Source organism: Alosa sapidissima, chromosome 15 (assembly GCF_018492685.1).
Source record: "Alosa sapidissima isolate fAloSap1 chromosome 15, fAloSap1.pri, whole genome shotgun sequence".
In the NCBI taxonomy this organism is placed as follows: domain Eukaryota; kingdom Metazoa; phylum Chordata; class Actinopteri; order Clupeiformes; family Clupeidae; genus Alosa; species Alosa sapidissima.
The window spans coordinates 11,803,782-11,817,752 of NC_055971.1; the positions used below are offsets into that span (position 1 = coordinate 11,803,782).

The 13,971-nt window shown below is 41.2% G+C and overlaps 1 protein-coding gene across 1 annotated transcript; it reads right to left on the reverse strand.

Moving 5' to 3' along the window:
* Positions 1-8,002: 8,002 nt before the first annotated feature.
* Positions 8,003-13,895, reverse strand: rnf7 (ring finger protein 7). Its single transcript, XM_042063751.1, has 3 exons — positions 13,673-13,895; positions 10,271-10,318; positions 8,003-8,544 (listed from the first exon to the last, which is right to left on the reverse strand). The coding sequence occupies exons 1-3, from the start codon at positions 13,848-13,850 to the stop codon at positions 8,426-8,428; spliced, it is 345 nt and encodes a 114-aa protein (XP_041919685.1). The 5' UTR covers positions 13,851-13,895; the 3' UTR covers positions 8,003-8,425.
* Positions 13,896-13,971: the final 76 nt, after the last annotated feature.

Sequence of the window (13,971 nt, forward strand, 5' to 3'; positions counted from 1 at the left end):
ATCAGTTTTTTTTTTCTCTGACAAACACGTTTGTTTTACCGGGGGGTTGCTACCAAAGATTCTGGAGCGCTACGTGCATTCTTAGAAACATAAGCTTCTAGTCTAGACCAGGCAAAGCGTGAGCTTGTAGCCATCTGCATTCGGTAGGCTATATTCACCAGACCCATGGCTACACTGTACATGCAACTGTGTTCTGTGCCTTTCTCTGTCTGTTATCTGCAGCGTTAGGGCCTCCTCTCCGATGAGATTGCTATCCGCGGATCAGCGAAGTTACAGGCTATGCCCATGCTTCTGTCACACGTCTGATCATTTGCGGCACAAATGAATGGTAGACTATTAATGAACCGGTGGCCGGAAAAAACGTAACATTTTCCAGATTAGGAAATATTCCTTAATTGTGTGTGATTAAATAAAGATGCATAGCCTACAATTGGGGGGTAGTAACGTGAGCGCTCATTCAATGTCTATGCGTCTGCGCAAGTGAAACTGAACTTAATCATAAAGACACCTTTCTCCGCAACTTTTCTGTTCAGTCAGCATAATTGGCATTACGATCCACCCGACGTTTCCCTTGTCTACCCCGTTAAACTTCAGGCTTTCGTGTTTTGCTGAATGATATTACTCAGCAGATCACCCTAGTAGATAACCAGAATTACAGTCTCTAGAATTGTAGGTCAGAATGTAAACTGGGCCACAGATGGTAAGGACAATTGCATTAACTTAAAACTATCTAGTCGAGTATAACCTAAAACTAGCTTAATTAAAATGCCACAGCCCATACTGATTTTTCCTTTTAGAATATAGATATTAAGAGAATAAATCATTATGCAAATACTTTTACTTTTAATACTTAAAGTACATTTAAAAGCAGGTACTTTTTACTTTTACTTAAGTAGGGTTGTCATTGTCATACTTTTACTAAAGTAAATATTTCTCTGTGCATTTGTACTTTTACTTAAGTACTGAGGTTCAGTACTTCCTCCACCACTGACCGTGGTGGAACAAGCCATGCACCAAGACAGCATGGAGGCAAGCATGGATGGTGCTATAAAACCAGGATTGCAGATATTAACCTCCCGAAACAAGTAACAACGGTAGCGCAAGAGGGAGAAAAACACAGATCTCATACCGGCGGCCGGCAGGAAGGCGTGCGTTTGGAAGTGACCGAGGCAGGTTTCCAGGTGTCCACCTGGGCAAACGCTACCTACCATTTTATATGGTAGCCAGGTAAACTTATTGGCTAACCAATTAGGGAGTGATTATGGGGCGCTCCACCCCTTAATCCTGCTACACATCCATTACAAGCAAACATGCAATGTGAACGTCTGGGATTGGGGAGAGCACTAAATGCTCTTCTGAATAAGCACGAAGTCAAGCCTTTAAATGAAAAACACTCTTTAATAATAAACGAAAGAAATAAACGCTAATGAAGTAAACTTGTGACCATCAATAATAGTTTATTGCCTGTAACTCCGTGATAACAGGATGTAACAGGAAGACATTTGGCTGAGCAACGGAGGTTAATATGCTCTATATTTTGTCCAAATGATGTCTGTCTATCATCGTTGCACTCGGAGAAAACCAGAATGTTTAATTTGTCCTGCGTTTCTTCTACGGCTGCAAATGGGATTCACTCGCCGTTAACCAAATATTTCTTTATTAGGGCAGGGCAGGCATATTTCTGGCTATTAAATTATTTCTAAACCAGTCTGCTAAAGTCTGTAGTGAAGTCTGTGTAGGGTTTTCCAGCTCCATTTCTTTTTACGAGACACCCTGCTCACTTGAGACGGTTGTTGCAGCGTCGTTGCAGCGTCACTGGAAAAATACAAATTAAAGTCGCGTGATCCCACGCGCGGACCACGAGGGAAGCTGGCCAAGTTGAAGCACTGCCCACTGTATCTGGCGTTACCCAACTTGAGGGGAGTTCTATAGGATTACAATGTAAAAATAGTGGACTGCAATAGTGCTAAAAAGAAAAGACTACAAATCAAGCAGAGAGTAAAAAAAGAACAGGACATTCCTTCCATAGAGGAAGTCAGAGTAAAATCACTTGAAAACATCAAACCCAAAAGGCAAAAAAACTCACCAACATTTTAATATCTTTTGATAATACATTTGAATAAGGAGGATATTTCGATCCACCATGAAAGACTATGCTTATCACAATCAATATATCAGGTACACCAAATCATCTGGAGCACAAATGTGCATTCAAACACGATCTTCCCCAACTTTCATCACTGCAGTGGCTTTCTACTTGATGTCACCTTACACAGACTTATGCTCTGAGTTGAATTCAATTCATTACAAAATTGTTATACAGAATCAGGGTTTCAAGGAAAACAAGACAGCCCTAATATACCCATGCATCTATGCCTTGGTTTCATTGCCCTCTACCCTTCATGATATGAGGGCAATCTTTTTGTTTTTATGTTATGGAAATAAATTACATATTTTCTCAAATGAGGTCACAAACTATGTTTGAACAAATTCAACAAGTTACATGTTCTCCAGGTAAAGCTCCAAGCAGATTTAAAAGATCCTTGATGTTCTATGACTGATAATAATTGAAGCCATGTAGGTTCAAAGATTTATTTATATACTGTACATCAAAGATACAGAGATGCCATAGCCTATCGATTCAGAGAGCAGGGTAATGTACAGACTGACTAATGATGTGCAATGTCATACAAAAGGGGAAAATGAAAATAAAGTGGTGGTGAGACAGTAATGCTAGTAATAATATGGAAAAATACAAACAGGTAGCCTACTGACATAAGGTGCAGATAGTGGAAAATGTAAGCAGATGTCCAGCACATCATCCATTTACAGTAGGCCTATGTCCACTGCCTCATTTACTTATTGGAATCCAATATAAACACCTGATTCAGAAGGATATTTTCGTCTTATGGCAACAACAACACATGATGGTAGTGGTTTCCGATGCTCTTTGCCCAAAATGTCACCCTGTAGGGCCCATTCAAGCACGATCCGGTAGGACACAGAGTTTGACTGAGAAGACAGGAGAAGATAGGCTAAGTATAATGCACATAAACAGTGGCATGTTACGTTAGATAGGCATATTTGAATGGTTTCAGCAGGCACTTACTCAGGGGATAGTTGCCATCCAATCAATGTGGGTCGTTTCTTCCAATTAACTTTGTCACGTCGGAAAAAAAGTCAACGACGGCCGGGTGAATCATTGCTGCTAACGCATCGCTTTCTGTGGCACAGCCAGGGTCTTCTATGACCCCCGCTACCGATGGCAACGATATAGACCCCATTCTGGACAGCACAGGCTCTCCAATTCTGTCGGCATCTGTTGGCAACAGCCACACCTGCACCACCAGCAGTTGCTGATTCGCCTCATATATTTCCTGCCTTTCACGATAATAAAAGCTAGTTCCTCCTCTGTGCATTCGGGTTCAAACAAATATGGTTCTGGCCTGCTAGCCAGTCGTTATCGTCTATTAAGTCAGCCATTGCAAATAATAGATAGATGATAGATAGATAGATAGATACTTTATTGATCCCCAGGGGAAATTCAAGGTAATTTCTTAGTGCTTCCTAGCACAGGTTGAAGTCAACGTCAAGTTGGTTCTATTTACGGAAGTGAGTGTGTGTGTGAGGAGAGAGGGAGGGTGAGGGGTCGATCAAGCATGGATAGGATCTACATTTAGGTGCAGTGGCGTAATAGTAGGCCTACACTGTAGGTGCAGCAAGTGCCTTCGCACCAGGGCCCGTGACCTCCCGGGGGCCGTCGTTACCCCCGCCCTGCCTCCTTTTTTTTTAGAACTTCACCATTAAGAATCAAACTATCAAATAAAATCGGCTAAATCAAATTACCATCTTTCTTTGTCGTCATACTGTTTCGCCAGAGTATCTTTCTTTCTACTGAGATGCAGCAAGGATTTCTGGGTAGGCTAACGGCTCCCACACACAGCTGCGTGCATCGCGTTGCTGGAGACGCATCCCATTCACTTTAAATGGGCTCACGTGATCCGTTGCCTAACTGAATTGTGGGTCCGTCTACGGACGGCACCAACCAATCACATTACGGTTTTACTTCAAGTCATTTGCATAGCTACCGTCGGGAACACCCACTGGAATGCGTTGACGGAACGCAGCTGTGTGTGGGAGCCGTAACGTTCGGCAACGGATCACATGAGCCCATTTAAAGTGAATGGGATGCGTCTCCAGCAACGCGATGCACGCAGCTGTGTGTGGGAGCCGTAAGTGATTTGTTGTGATTTTTTGAATGGATGGTGGCTGCACATTTCAGTCATCGTTCCGACCAAAATGCCCTTCAAACACGAGAGCGGCTGCAAGAAGCAGCAGGAGCGTAAAGGGCAAGGGGAAAGGGTGTACTGCTCTCATGTTGTTTCTGACATTGTCTGTGACTGTGGCAACAGCTGAGCGATCTTTTTCCAAACTCAAACTTATTAAGACCTACCTAAGGAGCAGCATGGGGCAGGGGAGGCTCAGTGTGTTAGCTATCCTGTCCATTGAAAATACGAGAGCCAGAGCATTAAATATTGGGAACATCGTTGACGATTTTGCACAACGAAAGGCTAAGATGGCCTTCTTCTAATGGCCTAATTCACGCATATTGGGGATTGTATGCATATGAATGATTTTATTTGGTTTCTGCACGGTTAAATAAGTTAGGCTACATTAAGTTTTGTTTCTGCGCAGTGCGAGTTTATAAGCAAGCAATCTACGCTTGCAGTTTCAGCAGAGGGTTGAAGAGGCGCATTGAGTGTTCCCATAATTCCATGCGAGTTGATGTTAATGCAGTAATATTAGATTACCCTGGCCTGCAGGCTGTTAATAAAATTATTTTTAATATTTTCACATGTAATGGATCCTATTTTTTATTTGAAATTGTAATCTCTAACTAGGCTACTAAACTACTTCGGTGCCTCAGGCCCTTTGCTTAAACAATTGAAGTCACCCTTAATGTGTATTGCATGTATCACAGCTAATTCATCCTGGGCCAAAGTATGTCGGTATGGGGCCCGCGCAGCACTCTTGCAATTAGGCCCACCATCGGTTTGTTACGCCAGTGTTTAGGTGTTAAGATATTAGGCCTACTACGCTAACGTCGAAATACTCCCAAGTACTATTGCGCCACACATTGTAATTATCCTGTTTATTCGCTTGGAAAATCGCCGCGTTCCATGTTGTGTGACCGTACACATTTTTATCAACTACTCGTGTAACTGTATTTAAGTAGAGAAAACGTGGATGTGTTTGTTTGCTATCGTCCTCCCTCTATGGCTACGTCTGAGCCCGCTAGCATAGCAACATGCTAACAAATTCGCGCCGCGTGCCAGAGCGTTTGAGTGTATGTACCGACACGGGAGAGGTATGATTCAACTCGTGAAAGTTAAGGTAAGAACATATATTAATACTGACATTGGGTGGCGTGTTCCTTTAAATATGTGCAGAATTCCTTTTGGCATTGTTTTCCTGAAATATTCAAGGCCGTCCCTGGAAAAGACATTGCAGTATATGTTGCTCAAAACCTGTATACATCATTCAGAATTGATTGTGCTTTGCCAAATTTGCAAGATCCCCATGCTGTAGGCACTAATGCACCTCCACACCATCATAGATGTTGGGTTTCGAACTGAGCACTAAAACAAGTTGGATAGATTGGATACTTGGATAGGCCCTCTCCTCTTTAGCCCACATGAGTCCATGATTTCCAAAAGGAATGACAAACTTTGATTGGTCTAACCACAGGACCTCAGTCCATTTTAAACAAGCTCAGGCTCAGATAAGAGGGTGGTATTTTCTGTATCATGTCTCAGTACAATTTTAGCTGTTACAATTTTGGCTGCAGTTTTTGAATTGAGTATCAAACTGTGCACATAGACAATGGTTATCAGAGGTTTTCCTGAGCCCATACAATGACAGGTCTGGAAACAGGTCTGGTATTGATGCAGTGCCATCTGAGGTCCAAAAGACTACGGACATCCACTTTGTTTTTCAGCTCTTTCCCTTGTTTGCAAAGATTTCTCTGGATTCTCTGAATGTTTTAATAATATTATGTCCTGTAGATGATTAACTCCTCAAATACGTCATAATTTTATGTTAAGAAGCATTAAAATGACATTGTTTCATCATTTGTGCACAAGTTTACACAGAGAGATAAATAAATACCCCCTACATCTTTACTTCTAAGACACCCTGCCTCTCTAAGATGCTCTTTTTCATACCCAATCGTGTTGCCAGTTACCCTAATTAGTTGTGAAACATTCTTCCTTTTGTTTTCTTTATCATTACACAACTTTTCCAGCATTTTGTTACCCCATCCCAACTTTTTTTTTAAACATGTTGCTGGTATCAAATTTGAAATTAACATATATTCTCCATGAAATAGTCAAATTTGTCATTTTCAACATTTGATATGTTGTCTGTGTCCTTTTTGCAATTAATGAGTTTAAGAGATTTGTAGATTATTACATTCTGTTCTCACATTTTACATAATGTCCCAACTTTTTCTGTTTTGGGGTTGTACATGCACGGTAAGTAAATAATCTAGCCTATGTTTATCCAAATCCAGATTCTACCTAACCCACATAGAGTTGAATCATCAGCTATCTTCTAACCTTGAACGCCCTTGTTCTGGCTCTGGAGGGCTGTCTGGAGTTGCCCCACAGTCAGAGTTAATAAACCCTGAGGGCATAAACCTTGTTTTAGATCAGGGATGGGCAACTTTGATGAAAGCCACAACATTTTCTTGTCGCTGTCAGAGGGCCAGATGTGACCACACACGGCCACTGGGATATCAGGATTCAGTAAATATACTGTATATACACAATAGCCTATGTCTGTATGGTTTATTAAACCAACATTAATTTGTTAACAGGCTTTCATTTAATATTTTCTATACTCAAATGCGTTTTAATATTGCTTCTATTCACCAATGAACTTGAAATAAACTAAAAAAATATTACACATTCACAATAAACCTTTTTTCCATCATAGTGACTTGTAAAAAGGCTCTGTTGTTAGTGCATCTTTACCAGGTTCACTTCCCACTCTAAGTAAATGTCCATGACCAATCAGGAAATTTAAAAAAGGGCATTGAAAAAAACAGGTAGGTCTAACTACAACTAGTAATGGAAAAAGCTAATAACTCAATAAACACCAATATACAGTATTTGTATTCACGTATTTTGACCATTTTAAACTCCTACAACAAAATTCCCTGATATTCCATGACTTTGCCCCCCAAATATATAATTCCCTGACGTTTTATATCTATGACTTTATTAAAATGCTGATGGTATTCTTGAAATTCCATGACCCGTGGGAACTACAGCAGCTCTAGCAGCTCCGATGTAGCCTACATTTAGTTATCTTCTTGCATGGTGTTGTACAGTAGGTGACTTAAGTTGAAATCTTTCACGGCTGATTTTGTTTCTAAGCATAGCCTACTGAACACATAAGTTGACTTTGAATTCTGTGATAAGGTCTGTTTCCCACCTTGTCTGAAAAGTAGGCTACGATTGAGTTTTCTTTATAAGCCGCTCGCTGGCTGTAGTGAAGAAAGCTCGACTCGGCTGGATTTATTTTATATACTGTAGGAAGCGCCCCTATCGGTGGACTGTATCACTACAATAAGGATGTTCAGGTGAGGTACAGTAAAAACCACGTGAAACGAACATTTTAATGACATTTCAAAATTGATTCGTGAGCCGCACTAAGTGAGGAGGGCCGCATGCCGCATCCCTGGTATAAAGCCTGCCCAGAAGATTTTATTGGACGGCTGATTCTGATATGGGCATATATGCTTGTCAATGGAGCAATGTCGGACCAAATTTCAGGCTTAAGTTCAGTGGCGGCTTCCAGGCTACCTATTATGCATAATGCATTTTCATGATTACAAAATCAAAATATGTGTGATAACATTTGAAATTACTCAATTTTAACAATGCACACACACACAGCTGAAGTCCTTAGATGACAAATAAATGACATGTATAGCATCTCCAGTCACTCAGTTTATTACTCGATGTGCAGTGCAACAAAGAAAAACACACACTTCCCTATTAACAACATACCACTGATGTGTAACATGTCTTTGATCTTCCCACCTTGAGCCCTGTATCCCATCACAGAGGTGGGGTGGGCATTAGTGACACCGGGTGTTCACTGAGAAACCTCCAGGACTGCCTTGCCCACCCCTGACACATACAGTGATGGGTGCAATCACACACACAATCATACACAAATATACACACCACACACACACACAGTTGGGGGAGACAGCAAAAGGGAGATAAAGAACTGTGGGAAGAGTCCTGTCACCCCGCTGGGGGTGAGAGCCAATCGGGACGGAGGCTGGTGATGATTGGGCATAGTTGGCAAGGTGGGAGGCTGGCCAGCTATTTGGCGCTGGCATCGCCCGTCCTCACTTGCCGATCCTCTGTACCACCCAGTCCTGCTGGCACAGTGGGCAGCGATTGTTCTGTTTCACCCATAGGGACATGCAACAGTTGTGGAAAGAGTGGTTGCACTCGCCCCACACCACTGGAGAGAGAGAGAGAGAGAGGTGTTTGAGGAGTAGTCAGAAGTGCATCAAGCTATACACAAGGACAAAATAATACACTACACTACACGTCTAGCAGTCCAGGATTTCAATACCAAAGATCTATTAATCTAAAAGAAAAATAGATATACGATCAAATCGGCACGGAATAATGCACACTGTGCAATCCCTGACATTACAACATAATTTCTTACTCCTTATCCATAGGATAATGTTATGGTGTTTCATAAATGCACAGGGAAAGGTTTTATTACTGAAACTCAAGTTTCCCATGGGTTATATCTCCACAAGCTTTTGTGTAGGTTGGTTTTGCATAATGCCAATCAATAAATGAGCAATCAGTTCTTATCTACCATATAAATGAGCTATTTTAAAAATGTATAGGCTAGTTTAGTAGTCAAGGGTCGACTTATTTGAATTTAATTGTTTAGGGTGGTTTCAGTTTGTGTGCATACAAGGTTGTTCACTAGAGGGGGGGGGGGATTATTTGCAATTCACATAGGTTTATTGTGATTAAAGTTGATGGAAACGGTCTGTTTGCATTTCTACCTGCATGTTTCGAGGATATTTATTCATCACATACTTAGAGATATGGTTGGAAAACATGTAGTGACATTTTTTTAAAGTTTTCCTGTTTGTTTTGATCCCACAGCTGTTCAGAAATGCCCCCTTGATTATGAGAATGGCAAATCTTAATTAAAATAACACAATGTATGGAAATGCACACACTGCACATTTCTTTAGCCGGATTTTCATTAATGTGCTTAGAATATGTATCGTAAACGTGCTAATTACCAACCATTTCGTTTGAAAATTCTAAAACAATGTTTTTTAATACTTCAAAATAACATTTGCTAAATGAACCTTACATTTTTCAGTAGCCATAGGTGTGTAGATTTGAACAAAATCTAGTTTGGTTATTACCGGGGCTTTTACCAGAGACTTCCTAATGAGGAGACACAGCACTCAAAAAATCCTCCATAGAAATGCATATGGGGTTAGTTTGTAACGATGGCTGTTGTCTACACATATCCCACCCCTTCCTCAGCAAAACGTTGACATGTGAATACATTGAGCCAATCATGTGGTGTGATGTGAATACATTGAGCCAATCATATGGTGTGTTGTGAAGATATCTTGCCAATCATGTGTTGTAAACTCGCCGCTGGAACAAGATTGGTGTCGTGAAGCCTTGCGCACGCGCATTTCTGCTGAATAGGATGCCCGATGAGTGCCCAAAAAGCGTTGCTATATGGCCGCCAAGTGGAAGGACTTAAGGACTTTGCTTTTACTGCCTGAAATATCCGATTTTGTTTACCACACTCGGAGTTTAGTGCTGGGCTGGTGGGTGCTTATTTCCAACCTTTCTCACGGCACATCAACGGTTAGCCCGAGAATTCTCGTCAGCAATTCAAAATTCCACTGGAGCTCCAAGCGGATTTGTACACGCAGTCTTACAACACTGTTTACAGCTATTCGAGTCACGATAAAATGTCATTTTTGGTACATAGCTAATTTAGATAAACTTATGGTGTGGGTGCTTGCGTTTCTTTAGGAATCCGCCGTCTTGGTTTGTATAGAAATGAATATTAAGTGACACATACATGTAAGAGATTGGACATTCGTGACGGTTGGTAATATATGACGTTACGATAAATGAGCTGAATGGAGACCCATCTTTGGATTAGGAGATAATGACAAGCTTACCAACACAGTCCTCCTGCTTGTTTTCTGCTTGACACCTCAAGCACGCATCTGAAACAGAGTGGAAAGAAGATATTGGTAGGTGAACACTAGCATGTATACCTGCTATGGTCAACTGCCTGATAGACTTATATCATGCATCATGTATATTTTTCCACACCATTTTCCCTGAAATTCAATGACCCTACATAGTTTGAGACACGGATCAAGGTAAATTTAAAGGTTGTATCAGCGATTTCAGGCCCAAAAAAGGCCCAAACATAAATGATCATTCATCTAATCTTTCCTAGGCAGTCAAAAAAACCTCTCTGAGTGCTCTTTTTTTCTCTTTCTCTGTAAATATCTTTTATCATTTTGCATTTTAATCTCTTCTTTTTAACATGATTAGGTGTATGCTTTTATATATCATGTATCATTTTATTATTTCATGTAAACGTATTGCCCCCCCCCCCCCCCCATTTATATAACTCAATAAACAGTTGATCACAAAAAAAACAAACGCGTCTCTGTAGGCAGCTTAGGCTCCGAGATCTGTACACAAAAACAATTGCTACCAACAAGGGTTGGCACCCCACTCAAAGGCAAAATAAAGTGGGGGAGGGAGTAGCGAGCTAGCTCTCTGATTAAAGGTTGTATCAGCGATAGCGGGGATACGTCACTTCTGTTGATATTCAAACAAAACAAAGTGACTACTGGGATGGAATATTCCATGACGAAAAGATTGGCACTACTGCTAAGGATCTATGTCAGTTGTTCATTAAAAGGACGCGGCCCGTTGTGACCACAGTGGAAATAAGGATGAGGCGTTATTATCCCAAATGGTTACATGGTACCGAGTACTGAGATCTGATTGGGGGACGGGTCTGCCAGCAGTTGGGGCGAGGGCTTCATAAGGGTAGGCACTCTCCTTCTTTGGTGTTTCGATGTCAGGTCCACTACACCTCCAGAGGGCACATCGGCGACATCTGACATGGTACACCCCCACCTGCCTTTGCTCCTTCCGTTCTTTGTAGTAGAGACCTAGTAATGTTGTAGAATCCAGGTAAACTGCTGTGTTTCACCAGCAGGGGGCAGTGAAGTCCATGCTATGGATGGTTATTTTGGTATTGGACAGGAGCCCAGATGCAGAGCCATAGAAAGAGTTGCAACACTTTTGATGTCGCCTCCACATGATCAAAAGTTCCTAAAAAAAAAACTGAACTAAATGGCTGAATCGCAGGAAGGTGGGATGCATTTCTGGATGCTGGAGGGAGTAATCAATTAACTCATTGACTACTGGCCAAGTGAATGGCCGTTTTAAAAAGTTCCAAAACTCCATAGAAAAGCGCTGCCATTTCTTTCCACGGTCTCCTATGGGATAGTCGCTGTTTTCTACTGCTCTGCCCAGATGGTGTCCTTTCTTTTAATCCACAACCATTGGTTTGCTCATTCTGCGGCATTAGACAGCACTGGTGGTACCAAAAAGGACCAGAGATAGATAGATGGATAAATAAATAAATAAATAAATAAAGATGACAGGCTACCAATGAAACTGTAACGGAAAGTGCTACGGCTTGACACAGTAGGTTTGCAAAGACCATAAAATGCATAATGACATGTTTGCACTGACATGAAATAGCCTAATTTAATTTGATTAACAATAAAAATACATTTAGTTTACATTTCAATAATGAATGGTTTTGGTTTTGTTTGTGGTGTTATCGTATCCCTTACAAGCTGCATTTAAAAACGTTGCGACCAACGTGTAATGATACAAACTGCTGCTTTCAGATCTCTTGTTAATTGGTCTTAGTGAGTTAGGAGTCCTCCCAACTACTTCTAAGCTCCCCCAGACTTAGGTGCTACTTTTAGCACTACTAAAGCTTTGTACATTACTCTTGGTCAAAAATTAGGAGGCTGACTGTTAGTCAGTTAAGACTGACACACACAACCATTATTTTTTGGAGTTTCTCCTAAATTCACCAGTCGGAAGCTACTTCTAGCTGCAAGACTCTTTGAGAATACGGGCCCTGGTCATTTTATTTAAATTCCAAGTGCTTTCCATGACTGGAAAACTAGTCCATTAAAATGTCAAGTTTTCCAGGATGAGTGAAAACCCTGCTACGTGTACAACTATTGTTTTGAAGCACTTACATATAAGGTTGATTATGGGGGTGTGCCATTGTTCATAACATACTCAAACGACATAATTCCTCCCCATAATAAGAACAATATTAATGATGCAGTTCATGAAATGTTGCAACCTTAACATGCTTTGTTGCTGCAACTTGGGCTGCTCACATAGAGAACGAGGGGAAAAGGCTGTTGGAGTTCAAAAACTGTGTGTGAGATAATAGCTGATGATGGTCAGGAATGAGTTTCACTTTTTAGTGTGTACCTGGCTCAAGACTGCTAAAGACTGTTAAACTGATATGGGGGGTCAAAAAGTTAGTCTAGTGATGAATGATCTCACATCAATATATATAGTAAAAACACCTTACAGGCTAGGACTGGGAGATATGGCTTAAAACGCAGATTTGCTGAGGAGAAATGGTGATATGATACAATATAATAACATTAAAATGTTCAGTCAGGCTATACAATGTTAGCATCATATCATTGTTGTGTTAGGTTAAAAAACAAAAACACTTAACTCACAGTTCTGCATGGCATTAGAGAAAGGTGCAAATTGTGCACAAAGCTATGCAAAACCATTATCATGCAACAAAGTCAATATTGCAATATGAAACATACTTATTATATAGAATGCTCACGATACACGCCATGACACAGCCCTAATGTAGGCAGACATCGTGATATTGGCAGTCCAGACCTACCAGATCAGTATCACCAGCAAAGAGTCTTTGTCACCAGTTATAATATAATATAATCCATAACGGTGACGTTGACTCCAAATTGGCTGTAGCATGAGCACCATGTTGATGTGCCTGCCGGCCAGTAGGCTATCACTCTCAGACCAAGCTAACCGGCTTGCTTGCAAGCTAGTTTGCGTCATGCTTAACGCTACTTTATGACTGGGCTTCGGTTGTCTTTTAATAAATAGCTCAATGTTGACACAACCTCTCCTAGCCGACTAGCTCGAATGGTTCACTCGATTCCAAATAGGATTATACTTAGCTGAATTACCAAGGATAACGTTAGCTAGCTTGCTGACAGAGGAAACCTTGCAAACAGACAAATGACTATCTGCAGGGAATAGCTGCTACAATTTAGCGTTAAGGTAAGTCTTTCATCTCTCATGGCAAGCTAACATGACAAATGAGCCTTGGTAAAAACATTAGCAGACCCACAAGCACCAGTCATATGTATCAAACAGGGTGGTTTGTTAGCTAAGGGGCTAACCGAAAGTTGGGGGCTTGGTAGTAGTTAGGTCAGTTAGCAGCTAGCTAGCCAGCGTTTACTTACCCATAACCTGAACCCGACAAATGGCACACGTATCACATTCGACATCCCAGCTCCACATAGCAACAGCATTCCATTTCTTCAGAGAAAACATCTTGTCCCCACTAGATTTTGACCCAGATGATGAACCACTGTGCGTGTGAACCAAACTCGGCTCGTCACCGTCATCCATCTCCGCCATAGCATAAGGGCAAAGCCAAGCCACATCAAAATGGCTGAAAAGTCATTGGCCAATTTCAGGCAGTACCACCTTTTGTACACACGATGGCGCAACGATCCAAGTTCTGCTGCTGCTGAAAGTG

Bases quoted from the DNA above. Each gene is read 5' to 3' on its own strand.
- rnf7 (XM_042063751.1), bottom strand. From the start codon at position 13,850: ATGGCGGAGATGGATGACGGTGACGAGCCGAGTTTGGTTCACACGCAC. The intron at 10,319-13,672 runs GTAAGTAAACGC...ACTCTGTTTCAG, and splicing joins TTGTCGGGTTCAGGTTATGG to ATGCGTGCTTGAGGTGTCAA. The intron at 8,545-10,270 runs GTAAGCTTGTCA...CTCTCTCTCCAG, and splicing joins CAAGCAGGAGGACTGTGTTG to TGGTGTGGGGCGAGTGCAAC.